We start from the raw sequence: 14,635 nt of genomic DNA on the forward strand, positions 1-14,635 counted from the left end.
TATAGATATCTTTTTTTTTTTTTTTTTGCAAATGAGCACTTCTCGCACAGTTTAAGATCAACACTAATGTCGAATCTAGTACTTAAGTGCCTTTGAAAACGTCCACCCTCCTAATTTTGAAAATAACAAATAACACCCAAAGACGCTTGAATTAACAAATAAATCCTTTACGCTTGTAAACGAATATAGAGCTGTAGGTTAGAGACGTGGTTAGAAAATTTTAAAAACGGGTCTCGGCCCCTTGTATCACAGGATCTTCCAAGAGGACGCCCTTAAATTTATCAATCTGCCCTATTTCACGCCCCGATTGAGTCCTGCAGGTTTGAGAGAGGCAGGTGTTTTTTGTCTTTTGGGTTTTTTTTGCAAACGTCCAAGGTTAACATAGGGTGGGTTTTAAAAAGAATTTTTTTAAACAAGCATTTATACTGTTTGGGTTTCCTTTGTATTCAAAGTAGTCGTTCTTTAGCTCATGAGTGCTTCAGGAATACGCAGGTTGGCGGAATGAGGTGATTCCCAATTGAGCCTGGAGGCGCCGGCCTCCCCGGGTCCTGTCCCAGTAGGAGGGGCCGGGTCCTCCGCCACGAGCAGCAGGTGGGGCGGGGCGGGGCGGGGCGGGAGGAGCGGCGCTGGCAGCTATAAGAGCCGGCCCGCCCGGTGTTCCGTGTGCCTCTTCTCCCTCGGCTGCCGGTGCCTCTCGCTCCCCTTGCGCAGACGGGCGGGGCTGCGGGGTCGGCCTCCAAAGGGATGCTCTCGCCGGACCGGCGACACCAACCCCGCTCGCCCCCCGCCGCCGCCGCGCCGCACCCGCCGACGGCCCCCGACATGGCTCTGTACTGCGGCGACAACTTCGGGGTGTACGCGCAGCCCGGCCTCCCGCCGCCCAACGCCGCCGCCACCCCGGGCGCGCCCCCCGCCGCCAGGGCGTCCTACACGCTGGCCGACTACGCGACGCCGCCCGCCGCCGCCAACCCCTACCTGTGGCTCAACGGGCCCGGGGTGGGCGGCTCGCCTACGGCCGCCGCGTACCTGGGCGCCCCGCCGCCGCCGCCCGGGGGCGCCGCGGGCCCCTTCCTGCAGCCGCCCTCGGCCGCCGGTACCTTCGCCTGCGCGCAGCGCTCCTTCGCGCAGCCCGCGCCCGCCGCGCCGGCCTCGCCCGCCGGCCCCGCCGCCTCCGGGGAGCTGGGCTGGCTGTCCATGGCCAGCCGCGAGGACCTGATGAAGATGGTGCGGCCGCCCTACTCGTACTCCGCGCTCATCGCCATGGCCATCCAGAGCGCGCCCGAGCGCAAGCTCACGCTCAGCCACATCTACCAGTTTGTGGCCGACAGCTTCCCGTTCTACCAGCGCAGCAAGGCCGGCTGGCAGAACTCCATCCGCCACAACCTGTCACTCAACGACTGCTTCAAGAAGGTGCCCCGGGACGAGGACGACCCAGGTGAGCGGCGGCCGGGCAGCCGCTCCCCGGCCCGGCGCGGGCACGGTGCTGTCTGTGACCACCTGTGATCACCCGGCTGGTTCCCACCGCGGGTGGGATCTGGTGGAGGGGCCTCAAACCCCCCCCCCCCAACCTCCTCTGATTGGGACCAGGGGACAAAGAGAAGCATCTGGATATACGCAGGGAGGACCAGGGTTTTTTTTATCTATTATTATTATTATTTTAACCGGAGCACTGATCAGCTCAGGCTTATGGTGGTGCAGGGGATTGAACCTGGGACTTCAAAGCCTCAGGTATGAGAGTATCTTTGCATAACCATTATACTGTCTAACCCTGCCCAGACCAGGGGTTTTTAAAGGCCATTTGGGGGTGGGGGTGAGGGCGAAGGGAGGGGCTGATTAGGAATAGCTCAGGGAGCTCAAAAAATGCCTCTGAATTGATTCAGAAGAGCTGAGAATCGCATCACGTTTCACTGAAGAGGTGGGCCAGCCATTCAGCCTGTGTTTTGTTGCACTTGGTCTGTTTCGTTGCACTTGATTCTGCATCAAGTTAATGAGATCCTGTGCTTAACTTGAAGAAGACGATTTGAGGATAGCTGCACAGGCATGAGGCAGATAGGCCGGGGGAAACTTGAGCTGTTTAGTAGTGTTTTTGTTATCCTGGTAACTGTTTTAGATGTGCAAAAAGAAAGACCCTAAATACCTTTCTGATTTAAGCCCTCGACCGAGGAGTGTTGGGTCGCATTGGAGTTTATTGGCGGCGTCCCTCTTACCTGAAAAGTAGAAGTGGACTAAAGCTCAAAAACCAGAGGAACAGACTTCTATTTGAGGTTTTCAGAAGGAACTCAGGACTAGGGAGGTTCATAGCAGAACTATAGTAGGGAAATGGGGAGAAGTAGAACCGTTTTACCTCAGGAGGTGCACTGCAGTAATGTGAGAGGTTCCAGGTTTAATTCTGGCTCTGTTAAGAGCCAGAACTGAGCAGTGCTCTGGTAAAATAAGTAAGAATAAGAAAAAACGGGGGGAAAGTAGCACTGAAGGTGTCTCAGTGGATAAAACCTTGGACTTAGAAACATAAGGTCCCAAGTTCAATCCCTGGCCACCATAGTGAGGCTCTGGTTCTCTGCCCCACCTCCTAATGTTAATAATAAATGTTACTTATTTTTCAGTTACTACAGAGATCCAGGGTTTTGTGTAAATTACCTAATACTCTCAAGTATAGAATGAACTTCTACCTGGAGTCATTCAAGCAGTGCTTGATTGCAGTCACATTTGATTATCAAAGAGACAGGTGAAATTGTTTTGATTATTTTTATTGACCTCAGGTATTGTTTCAATGCAGAACAAATTTAAAACAATTATGTACTGCTCAGGTGGTGGTTAGACCTTGGATTTTCAGGCTTGAAGTTCTGAGTTTGATCCCCCAGCATCACACACTGTAAGAGACAGTCTTTAAAAAATGAAATAACTACGGGGCTGGATGTTGGTGCACCTGGTTGAATGCACATGTTACAGTGCACAAGGACCTGGCCAGGTCCCCACCTGCAGGGGGAAAGCTTTGCAAGTGGTGAAGCAGTGTTGCAGGTGTCTCTGTCTCTCCCCCTTCCCTCTCAATTTCTGACTGTCTTTATGCAAGAAATAAAGGTAATAAAATTAAAAAAGAATAACTGCTAGTGTGATCAGAGGTAGCTTAGTGGGTAGAGTGTAAGACTTACATGCATGAACCCTTGCCCAGTATATGTCAGCACAATGCTGTGACTCTTCTCTTCCCCTTCTCCTTCTCTCCTTTCCTCCCTTCTTTCCTCTCTCTTCTTCCTCCCTCCATCCCTCCATCCTTCCCTCCTAAAATGAAACATAAAGTCATTGTGTTGCTTGGGAAGTGGCACAATGGCTAGAGCAAAGGACTTGGAAGTGTGAAGGCTCTAGTTCAGTTCCCAGCACAGTATGTACCAGAGTGATACTCTGGTTATCTCTTCCACACTTAATAAGTCCCCCCCCCTTTAAGAAGTAGATGTTAATCTGATTTTTTTTTAAATTTATTTTTATTTATTTGTTCCCTTTTGTTGCCCTTGCTGTTTTATTGTTGTAGTTATTATTGTTGTTGTCATTGTTGGATAGGACAGAGAGAAATGGAGAGAGGAGGGGAAGACAGAGAGGAGGAGAGAAAGATAGACACTTGCAGACCTGCTTCACCACCTGTGAAGCGACTCCCCTGCAGGTGGGGAGCCGGGGTTCGAACCGGGATCCTTATGCCGGTCTTTGTGCTTTGCGCCACCTGCGCTTAACCCGCTGCGCTACAGCCCGACTCCCGCTAATCTGATTTTTAAAAACTTAGTGAGGTATATGATTATTTGAAGGAGGAGGATGCACTAAGTCTTCAAAATCTTACCTGTTTTACACCACATCTCAACTTGGACTAGCCACATTCAAATGACCAGCTGTCATGTGACTACTGATTACTGTTTCGGACAGAGTATGCTATTCTAGAAGATGCATTGTTTTTTTTATTTCCTTTTTGTTGCCCTTGTTTTTATTGTTGTTGTAGTTATTATTGTTGTAATTATTGATGTCGTTGTTGGATAGGACAGAGAAGAATGGAGAGAGGAGAGGAAGATAGAGAGGGGGAGAGAAAGACACCTGCAGACCTGCTTCACCGCCTGTGAAGCGACTCCCCTGCAGATGGAGAGCCCGGAGCTTAAACTGGGATCCTCACTCTAGTCCTTGTTCTTTGCGCCGTGCGCTAAACCTGCTGAGCTACTGCCCGTCTCCCAATGCATTGTTCTAAGTCACTTGTGATTAAAAGTCACTTGTGATTAGAAATCAGGTATCTATAATGAGCATTTTGTTGAAATGTGTGGTGTCAAAGTGGCACAATGTAAAATATTTTGATAGGTATATTATTTAATAGTATTGTTACTATTTGCAGACAATGTGTCAGAGGATATGTGTGGGGGGAAGAGCTTGTTAGTTTATAGAGGTATCATAAACCAGTGGTTGGTTGAAAAAATGTGAATATAGAGCAAGTCCGTTTAAATCATGTCTCTGCTATTGGGAATATGGTAGGTTACCAACCAGTCTCCAACTCATTTCCTCCATCTGAAACGGCTACACTATTGTCTGCCTTGAGAGCTGTGAGGAGTAACTAAAGTTAGCTATCAAAAGCACTTAGTAAGTGCTTTATAGTACTTTCAAACATCAAAGATTGCTTTTTACCAGAAGTGGAAAAAAGCCTCTGGGAAGCAAAATCTCCACGAGGATAGACCTTTCCTACTTTAATTATGGTAGAAGCAACAATCTTTTCCCCTAGTAAAGGAAAAACTTGAAAGAAGCTCAGGGTCCCTCTTGCTCAAGGTGAAAGAGCTTCTTTGTTCCCCAAATAGGTACTATCCAAGTTATCATTTAAAACATTGATTGCTCAGTCATATATATATATATATATATATATATATATATATATATATATATATAATGTTTTGCCATTTTGTTCTACAAGTAAGGATTATTTGCCTACTTCCAGTTGGGTGTTTTTTTGTTTGTTTGTTTTTGCCTCCAAGGTTATTGCTGGGACTTAGTGCCTACACTATGATTCCACTGCCCCTTGCAGTCATTCTTTCCCCCCCATTTTATTGTATAGGACAGAGAGAAATTGAGAGAGGAAGGAGAAATAGAGGGAGACAGAAAGACCTGCATAGATCTGTTTTGCTGCTTGTGAAGCCCCTTCCCCTCCCCCCCCCCCCCCCCCGCAGGTGGGGAACCGGAGACTTGAACCAGGATCTTCTCGCAGGTCCTTGTGCTTAGTACTATGTACTTAACTGGCTGTGCCACTGCTCAGCCCCATTTGTTTTTAAGAGGCAAAGTATCAGCCTTTTAGTGGATATTATTATAATAGATAGTATTTTTTAAAAAAAATTTTTTTTTTTTATGGGCAGAGGGTAGATAGCATGTTTATGCAAACAGACTCTCATGCCTGAGGCTCCAAAGTCCCAGGTTCAATTACCACACCACCATAAGCCAGAGCTGAGCAGTGCTCTGGTTAAAAAAATAAAGTAAATTAAAAAAAATCTTTTATTTCTCTATTGGATAGAGAAGCCAGAAATTGAGTGGAAAGGGGGTGATAGAGTGGAAGAGTGACAAGACATTTGCAGCCCTGCTCCACCCCTTGTGAAGCTTTCCCTCTGCAGGTGGGGAACTGGGGGCTTGAACCCGGGTCCTTGTGCATTATAGTGTGTGCACTTAAGCAGGTGTGCTACCACTCAGCCCCGATACTATTTCTTTATTGCTTGGTGTGTGCCAGCTTCTATGCAGACATACAATTGAACCTTTACAGCTAACCTATAACATAGGTATTATTACTAGTTTTCATAATGAAATGGAGACTCAGGCCAGCAAAATAGCTTACTTGGATAGTGTATTGTTTTGCCTCATGTACAATCCCGGCTTGAACCCAGCCCTCACCACAAAATGGAAACTTCAGTGCTATGGTCTCTTTTCACTGCCTGTCTCTATAAAAAAGGAAGGAAGGTAGGTTGGTTCAAGCTGATGTACCTGAATTGCATGATTCTGCAAGAGGACACAATTTAGGGCAGGGGTAGATAGCATAATGGTTATACAAAGAGACTCTCATGCCTGAGGCTCTGAGGTCCCAGGTTCAGTCCCCTGTACCACCATGAGCCAGAGCTGAGTAGTGCTCTGGTAATAAAATAAAATAAATAATTTTAAAAAAAGAGTACACAATTTAGATCTAGAAAGGAAACTGTTGTGTGACTATAAATGTCTTGAGAATAGAGTTAGGTCATAATTTCAAATAACAAGCTTTGTTAGAGATTAGGTGAAAGTAACCAGAACATCTTTGTTGAAGATTTCTTCTTGATGAACAGTAGTATCTTCCCAAGGAGAATATATTTACATAGTAGAGCAGATGATTTTTGTCAGCTTTAATGAGCCTTCCTTCCAATTCTTCCCAGATCTGAAGCTGAATATGGACATAAACTAGGTTCTTTGCCTAATTTGTCTTCCTTACTCTGCTCCATAGGGAAAGGTAATTACTGGACCCTGGATCCCAACTGTGAGAAAATGTTTGACAATGGCAACTTCCGAAGGAAGCGAAAGCGCCGCTCTGAGGCCAGCAGTAGCTCCACGGTTGCTGCAGGAGCACTGAAATCAGAAGAAGGGATGTCATCCTCAGGATTGGGGTCTGGAGTGGTTGGGAAGCCAGAAGGAAACAGCCCCTCTGCTTTGCTAAGGCCTTCTCAGTCACCAGAGCCTCCAGAGGGCACCAAGAGTACTGCCTCCTCCCCTGGAGGAACCATGCTCAGCTCCACTCCATGTCTCAACACCTTCCTCAGCAGCCTCAGCCCCTTAACCAGCGGAAGCACCCAGCGCACTCTTCCTGGCAGCCGCCACCTAGGAATTCAGGGTGCCCAGCTGTCCTCCAGCAGCACATTCTCCCCTAGCTCCATCTCCGAGACCTCACCAGACACATTACAGCTAAATAACAACTCCAACACCAGCAGTAGCCAGAGAGCTTCATATTATAGCCCGTTTCCTCCCAGCACCAGCGGGGGGCAAAGCAACCCTTTCAGCAACCCTTTCTACAATTTCAGCATGGTCAACAGCCTCGTTTATCCCCGGGAAGGCTCAGAGGTATAGAGTTCTGCTTCTCAGACATGAATAATCCCACCTGAGATTGTATTAAAATGCCTGAATCCAAGACTATAGGTCTGGTTGAGGTTAGGGTCTGCATTGCCCTGGAACATTTTCAGGGTGGTCCTGGGATCACACTGCCTGAGTTCTCCACACTGCCTGTGTGCATGGGTATCCTAGATGACTTTACAACCTGGCAGCTGTTTCAAGTTTCTCTCTATAAAAGGGGTCTCCTTGAAGAGAAACCCACCTTACCCTGTTCCTAGGATAATAGCTGTGAGCCCTGTGGGGCCAGGGACCAAATCTGATTTGTTCATTGTGTGTTACATATCAGGTTTTCAGGCTTAACCATGTGTAGGGGCTGGCCCCAAGACTTAAGTGAATGAAGTTTTGGGTAGGAAAAAAGTAGCAAAAACAGGGAGTGGCTGGCTGGTGGGTCAACCAGCTGTTGTGGGCAGCTAGGTGTCTTCTTACTGGCAACTTTGTTTTTCTAGAAAAGTCAGATATCTGGGTTTTTTAATGTTTTTCTTTATTGAGATAATACCAGTTTACACTTATTAAATGTCTGGACTTGTATAGGACACCTCCATTTTTGTTCTTTGCATCTAAAGTTTTAAAAATAAGTAGTCATGTACGTCATGACATTTTAGCCAACTAGTGACGACTGTGTGTGAAGATGGTCCCAAAAATCCAATTGCCTAGTGATGTCATTCTCATACACTTTCTATACCTTTTTTAAAAATTTTATTTATTTTATTTTATCTCATACAGCTCTTTGATAGCTTCATTTCCCCTGGTACTTGATTTAATCTCATGTTTTGCCCATCATATTCCCCTCACTGAACAGAATCTATTGCTGTTACTTTCCACACTGAAATAACCGAAGAATCCGTTTCCCCTCATTAAATGATATATGGCTGTGCTAGGAAACACTACTAGTTGCCAAACTTTATCTGGCTCATGGCTTCCCTCTGTTCAGTGCTTCGTATAGCATTGTTACTAATTACAATAGAACTGTCTAAGCAAGTCCTGTGTACCAGGCATGGTTGTAGATTCTTGATGTGAATGCTTGCTACCCCTGATTTTCTATATGGTGAAAATGAAACTCTTTAAGATGTCAGATTAACTTTCCCAAAACTGTACAAGGAATTATAGAACCAGGGTTGCATCCAGGCAGTTCTTTGTTGTAGTTCTTGAAAATAGTAGTGAAGATGCCATTATCTAGAGATAGATATGGTATCTATGTGGCATGTAAGACACCAGGTCCTCTTTTTTGACCAAATACTGAAATCTCACTTGATGTTCCCTTGCATGGAAGTGAACACCATCTCTGCCTTACTTTTATTTTTATCCAGAGTACTACTTAGCTTTGGCTTATGGTGGTGCAGAGGATTGAACCTGGCATCTTAGAGCCTCAGGCATGAGAGTCTTATTTCCATAACCACTGTGCAAACCCTGCCTTGTGCTTTCACCAGAGCACTGCTCAGCTCTGGTTTATGGTGGTGCAGGGGATTGAACCTGGGACTTTGGAGCCTCAGGCATGGGAGTCTGTTTGCATAAGCATTATGCTATCTACCCCTGCCCTTGTGCCTTATTTCAGTTGCCGTGTTCCTGAGGTCTGAGGGGGCCATATCCCAGTTAGTCTGATGTTTGCTCTTTTAGTATGTATGTGTCCTGAATTTTTCATCTCTTAAATATATATATATATATAATTATATATATGTATATAATTAGATCTTTCTTATAGGTAGTTCTTAGGTGGAATAATCAATTGTGGTAAAATCTTAAAATACTTAATTTATTTTTAGCATTCCTTTGACTTCAGTATATCTTCATTTGAATAATTTTTTCATCCCCACCCCCATTTGAATAATTATTATGGTCCTCCCAGTGCCCCCTGCAAAGTGCCTGGTACATAGTAAACTCAGTCACTGTAAAAAAAAAAAAAAACCTGTTAAAATTTTTGGACAATTGTTGATTTTATTAGAACTATATCCTGATTGTAAAGTGTTTATTAACTGTTCTCTGTGTATTCCTTTTATGACTCTAGAAGCGCTACTGTTAAGGGTTTTTTTTTTTAATTATACATACAGAAACTTATTAACAGCTTTTTGGTATAAACATCACCATTAAAATATGCAGAATGACAACCAAAGACACTACCTACCCCCAATTGTATGTACAAAAAGAAACCAGTTTCTATGAATATTTTTCTATGTGAAAAACCCATGGACTTTTTTTCTTCATATAAATACTGTTTCTAGCACAGTTTTATATTTGTAAATTAATTTATAAAGTGAACCAGGGCAAAACCTTTTTCATAAGAAAGTATACTGCATGCTGAGAATCACATGAAATAAAACTTACATGGAATGACTTCCAACCACTTGTAGTCATTAATATTTTCTTTGTTTAGGTCCTCTTCCCTAAAGGAATAAGATTTAAATATCTTGGTACTGAAGTCTCTACAGGGACTTTGCTCTGATTTGTTTGTTTGTTTGTTTGTTTTGTTTTAGTGTGCACCTGCCCAACATCTGAAAAGGCTTTTAATGAAATAATTATCCTTTCTGGGAAGGGTCTGTAGGTATATTTTGAACAAGAGTAATGGTTCTGACATTTAGATTAAACTGAATTTCAAAGAACCAGACAAACTGTGTTCCAGAAATATGCTGTAAAGCTCTTGGACTCTACTGCTTTGGCTGTTTTTAAAGGACCCAGAGGCAGCCCATTATTTCAGAGGAAGTAGTTGAGAAATGATGGAGTTGGCCTCATCCAGAAGACAATTTAGACAGGATTTCTCAGTTGGTACTCAGGGATGGGTAATTTGGCATAGAGACGATTTGATTGCAGTTCAGGATACTTGACTCAGGTCTTAGGTTCAGTCCCAGCCACCATCATAAGGCAGAGCTGAGCAGTGCCCTGGTCATTCTCTCACTTAAATTATAAAAAATTTAGATAAAATGGTTTCCCTACACAAAAAAGTCTGAGCATCACTCTGATACATGCTGTACAGGGATCTAACCTTGCAAAAAGAAAACTTTTTTCCTTTTTACCAGAGTACTGCTCAGCTCTGGTTTAAGAGTGGTGGGGGGTGGGGACTGAACCTGGGACTTTGGAGCCTCAGGCAAGAGAGTGTTTGCATAACCATTATGCTGTCTATCCCCATCCTAGACATAGACATGTGAATCTTGATTGAGCTCTATCAGCTAAATTACCCCCCCATTACAGGTTTCTACTATCTTTTTTATTTTATTTATAAAAAGGAAACACTGACAAAACTATAGGATAAGAGGGGTACAACTTCACACAATTCCCACCACCAGAACTCCGAATCCCATCCCCTCCCTTGATAACTTTCCTATTCTTTAGCCCTCTGGAAGTATGGACCCAAGGTCATTGTGGGATGCAGAAGGTGGAAGGTCTGGCTTCTGTAATTGTTTCCCCGCTGAACATGGGCATTGACAGGTCGATCCATATTCCTAGTCTGCCTGTCTCCCTAGTGGGGAGGAGTTCTGGGAAATTGGAGCTCCAGGGCATATTGGTGGGGTTGTCTGTCCAGGAAAGTCTGGTTGGCATCCTGCTGGCATCTGGAACCTGGTGGCTGAAAAGAGAGTTAACATACAAAGCCAAACAAATTGTTGATTAATCATGAACCTAAAGGCTGTAATAGTGCCAATGAAGAGTGTGTGTGTGGGGTGTCTCTGTTTTGTAGATAATAGGCATATTTTAGTTATATTCCAAAGGGCCTGTAACTATACTAGTCTTTTTTTTTTTTTTCCCTGAACCTGAAATCTGATATGCAGGTAGATCCAAGTTATTGTCTGGAGAGATGTCATGGCTAGAAAAAGGACCAGAAAGCTGGATCAGGGAAGAGAGTAGCTCCCAAATATGGAAAAGGTGTACAAATATTGTTGACTGTAAACCCCCCTCAATTTGATGTGATAGGTTTCTACTTTATATATACCAGAAATCCCACCTCCTGGACTTCTACCCAGTGCCATGATTTGCCAATGAAGGAAACTCCTAGGATCCTATACAAGGTCCTAGGTCCTGGTTCCCTCAATGGATTAGACTGTTATAGGACAGTTTCAGTCCTATGAGATGTCCTTTCTCCTGAAGAAAAAAAGCTGTGAGCAATTCCATAATTGAGGGATGTCTAGAACTGAAGTCTAGCTTGTCCTGTCACCTGGAGGATTGTGGTATATTCAGTGGTAGAGAGCCTGCTCTGCTTCTGAGATCATGGACCTGATCACCTTGGGATTCTACCCCCCCAAAGTTAACTTGTATTTGGAAATATTTAGATCTGGGTAGCAGGAATATGCCATTTATGAGAATGAAAGGGAAGAGAAGCTACTGGCCTGAAGAGTAGTAGACTGGCTCAAGCCTTTCTTCCAGGGTAGGGGAAGTTGAATTACAGGCAAATTTCTATTGGGACTGAGTCCTGGGCATCAGATTAAAGGCAAAGGGACAAACGTTCCTGTGCCTGCGATATTTCCAGGTTAAAGTCTGCACCAACACTCTAATTAGTACTGATTTCCTACATTTGGAATATTATCTGTCTAGGAACCAAGCCAGACATCCTGGATCTGAGCAAGATTTAAATTTCTTTCTTTCTCTCTTTCTTCTTTCCTTCCTTCCTTCCTTCCTTCCTTCCTTCCTTCCTTCCTTTCTTTCTTTCCTTCTTTCCTTCTTTCTTTAATTTATTTCCTTTTGTTGCCCTTGTTTTATTGTTGTAGTTATTGTTGTCATTGTTGGGTGGGACAGAGAGGAATGAAGAGAGGTGAGGAAGACAGAGAGGGGGAGAGAAAGATAGACACCTGCAGACCTGCTTCACCACTTGTGAATCGACTCCCCTGCAGGTGGGGAGCCAGGGGCTCAAACCAGGATCCTTATGCCGGTCCTTGCACTTTGTGCCACGTGCGCTTACCCTGCTGCGCTACCGCCTGACTGGCAAGATTTAAATTTCTTTTGCTTGTAACAGTAAGAAAAAGGTTCAGACTTCCCTACATCACATAGTTAGACGCTCTTTCTCTTTGGTTCCCAGGGGACTAGAGATCTTTGTCAAGTTGTTGCCCAGGATAAGACCAAGTGAGCACAGGTACAATTTTTAAAAGCTTAATCAGTCCTAATTTACGTTCAGAATAATAAAGAAGACTTTGAAAAATTATTAAGTAGATTTGGGATTTCCTTCTTGAACTTTCCAGTTCAAGACTTTTTTCCAGCTTCCAGACTATCCAGTCTTGAACTTCCTGGGAGGAAAATAAAACCCAATTGGGGAACACAGAGGCTGGTTAAAAAAAAAAAAAAAATGTGCTCCTTTGGGCAGTGAAATAGCTCACATAGCAAAGCAGCACAGGATCCAAGTTTAAGCCTGGCCGTCCGTCATTGCACTGAAGAAAGTTTTGGTACTATGGAGTCCAACCCTTCCCCACCACCACTCTCTCTCCCCTCTCCTTCCTCTTCTCTCCCCTCCCCCCTCTTCTCTCTCTCCCCTCTCCTTTTTCTCTCTTCTCTTTCCTGGCAGGCAGGGGGTGATGTGTGCCTTTTCACCCCTGCTGCCTCCAAGGCAAATCTAGGCTGAGTTCTGAGCACTGGGAATTGTCACTGAAATTCAGAGGAAAACCTAAATTGTGATTTCCATAAAAGTCTCAGAACTTGGAAAGAGCCTAAATCTTCATGGTCTAGCTGATTTTTATTTTCTCCTTCTCCTTTTTCCTCTGTTATCAAAACAACATTTATGCTTCTTCCTTCAAGGGGAAGGATGCAAGAGGCCAGCCAGACTCAAACCTGAGTTGCATGCATGGCAAAATAAGTATACTAGCCCAGTGAGATATTTGCCAGCCTGGTTTTTACTTCCTTTAGCTGCTCTAGTAGCTAAAACCTTGAGATTTTTAATGAAAAAAGAACCCCCTGGAGATTTTTTGAGGCTTGAATTTGCTGGGTTCTGGGTAGAGACCTGGCAGACTACTCAGCCTGGCCTTTTATCATGGAGAACAGTCAGTGGAAGCATAGGGGTAGTTGGCTAGTGCTGAAGAAATAAAGGAATTCCTCTCGGCTTTTTTATTCATATTGTCTGGGGATCGTCACCAAAACCTTGGGTGACCTGGAGTGCATTGTTTCTCATTAAAAAAAAAAAAGTGCTTTACATTACAACACTAATAACTCACTGAGTGCCAGGCACTCCCCAAAATCACATTAAATTTAAAATATGGTTAACCGGGAGTCGGGCTGTAGCGCAGCGGGTTAAGCGCAGGTGGCGCTAAGCTCAAGGACCGGCGTCAGGATGCCGGTTCGAGGCCCCGGCTCCCCACCTGCAGGCAGGTCCCTTCACAGGCGGTGAAGCAGGTCTGCAGGTGTCTGTCTTTCTCTCCCCCTCTCTGTCTTCCCCTCCTCTCTTCATTTCTCTCTGTCCTATCCAACAACAATGACATCAATAATAACTACAACAATAAAACAACAAGGGCAACAAAAGGGAATAAATAAATAAAATTAAAAAAATATATATATATATATATATTAAAATAATATAAAAAAAATATGGTTAACCTTCCTAAAAATTCTAGGAAATTATTATTCATTGACCATTAAGAATACTGAAACTTGGGAGTTTGTACAAGGGGATCATGGACACAAATAATCTGTGGCTACTGCAGTCAGGTGTAGACCTGAGATTGCAGATCAGCTCATCTGATGTCAGAGCCCACCAGCACTTAACCCACTATATTGCCTTTTCAATTCTGATGATGAGAAAAGAAAAGTCAAGTGATTTGCCCAAGACCACACAGGCTTGTTGGTTGCAGGTTTGGACCTAGAATTCAAGTTCTTGGGCCTCTGTGCCACCTTTAGTGATGTTTCCTTCAGACATTTCCTTGGAATGCTTCCTGGAGCTGATTTTTATATCCAATTTACTTTGGAGTCAAGACAGGAAAGTAAATAGTGGGAAGAGAATACATTGTTCTGGGTAGGGGGTAGATAGCATAATGGTTATGCAAAGAGACTCTCATTCCTAAGGCTACAAAGTCCCAAATTCAACCCCCCTGTACCACCATAAATTAAAGCAGAGCAATGCTCTGGTAAAAAAAAAAAAAAAAAATTGTTCCTTGACAGGTTCTTCTTTGCATGATCAATCAGCATTCAGGTCCAAGGTACAAGTCTATGGCTCTGTGGCTGCAGAGAGAAGCCAGAGGCTGGTTGGAACCTTGGTCTCATAGAAAATGTATTTACTGAATTCAGCATCTCCCCCTTGGGACTCAGGGCTAATGTTGAGCGTTAAGGATACTAAAATGATTAAGACACATGTAAAACCAAACAAGCATGGCTAAATTCAAAATCAGGTAACAACAGATAGAGAGGATCCATGTGATTAGACTGAACTTCTCCCACTCTAGCTGCCAGTCTTGGGTGAGAAAGATAGAATGATTTAATCTGATAAAGCAGGGAGTAGCTCCCCTGCCCTGGGCAGGGGCGGCTGCAGCTCCAGCTGCAAATTCCTTCACTCTATCCCTGACCTCAGGTCAAGTGGAGCTCATTTTAAGGCCTTAGACCTTCAGGTAAGACA

At 44.3% G+C, this 14,635-nt stretch overlaps 1 protein-coding gene across 1 annotated transcript; it reads left to right on the forward strand.

Moving 5' to 3' along the window:
- The first annotated feature begins 669 nt into the window (after positions 1-669).
- FOXI3 (forkhead box I3) lies at positions 670-8,514 on the forward strand. Its single transcript, XM_007533906.2, has 2 exons — positions 670-1,435; positions 6,467-8,514. The coding sequence occupies exons 1-2, from the start codon at positions 745-747 to the stop codon at positions 7,081-7,083; spliced, it is 1,308 nt and encodes a 435-aa protein (XP_007533968.2). The 5' UTR covers positions 670-744; the 3' UTR covers positions 7,084-8,514.
- Positions 8,515-14,635: the final 6,121 nt, after the last annotated feature.

Source organism: Erinaceus europaeus, chromosome 3, assembly GCF_950295315.1.
Source record: "Erinaceus europaeus chromosome 3, mEriEur2.1, whole genome shotgun sequence".
Taxonomy (NCBI): domain Eukaryota; kingdom Metazoa; phylum Chordata; class Mammalia; order Eulipotyphla; family Erinaceidae; genus Erinaceus; species Erinaceus europaeus.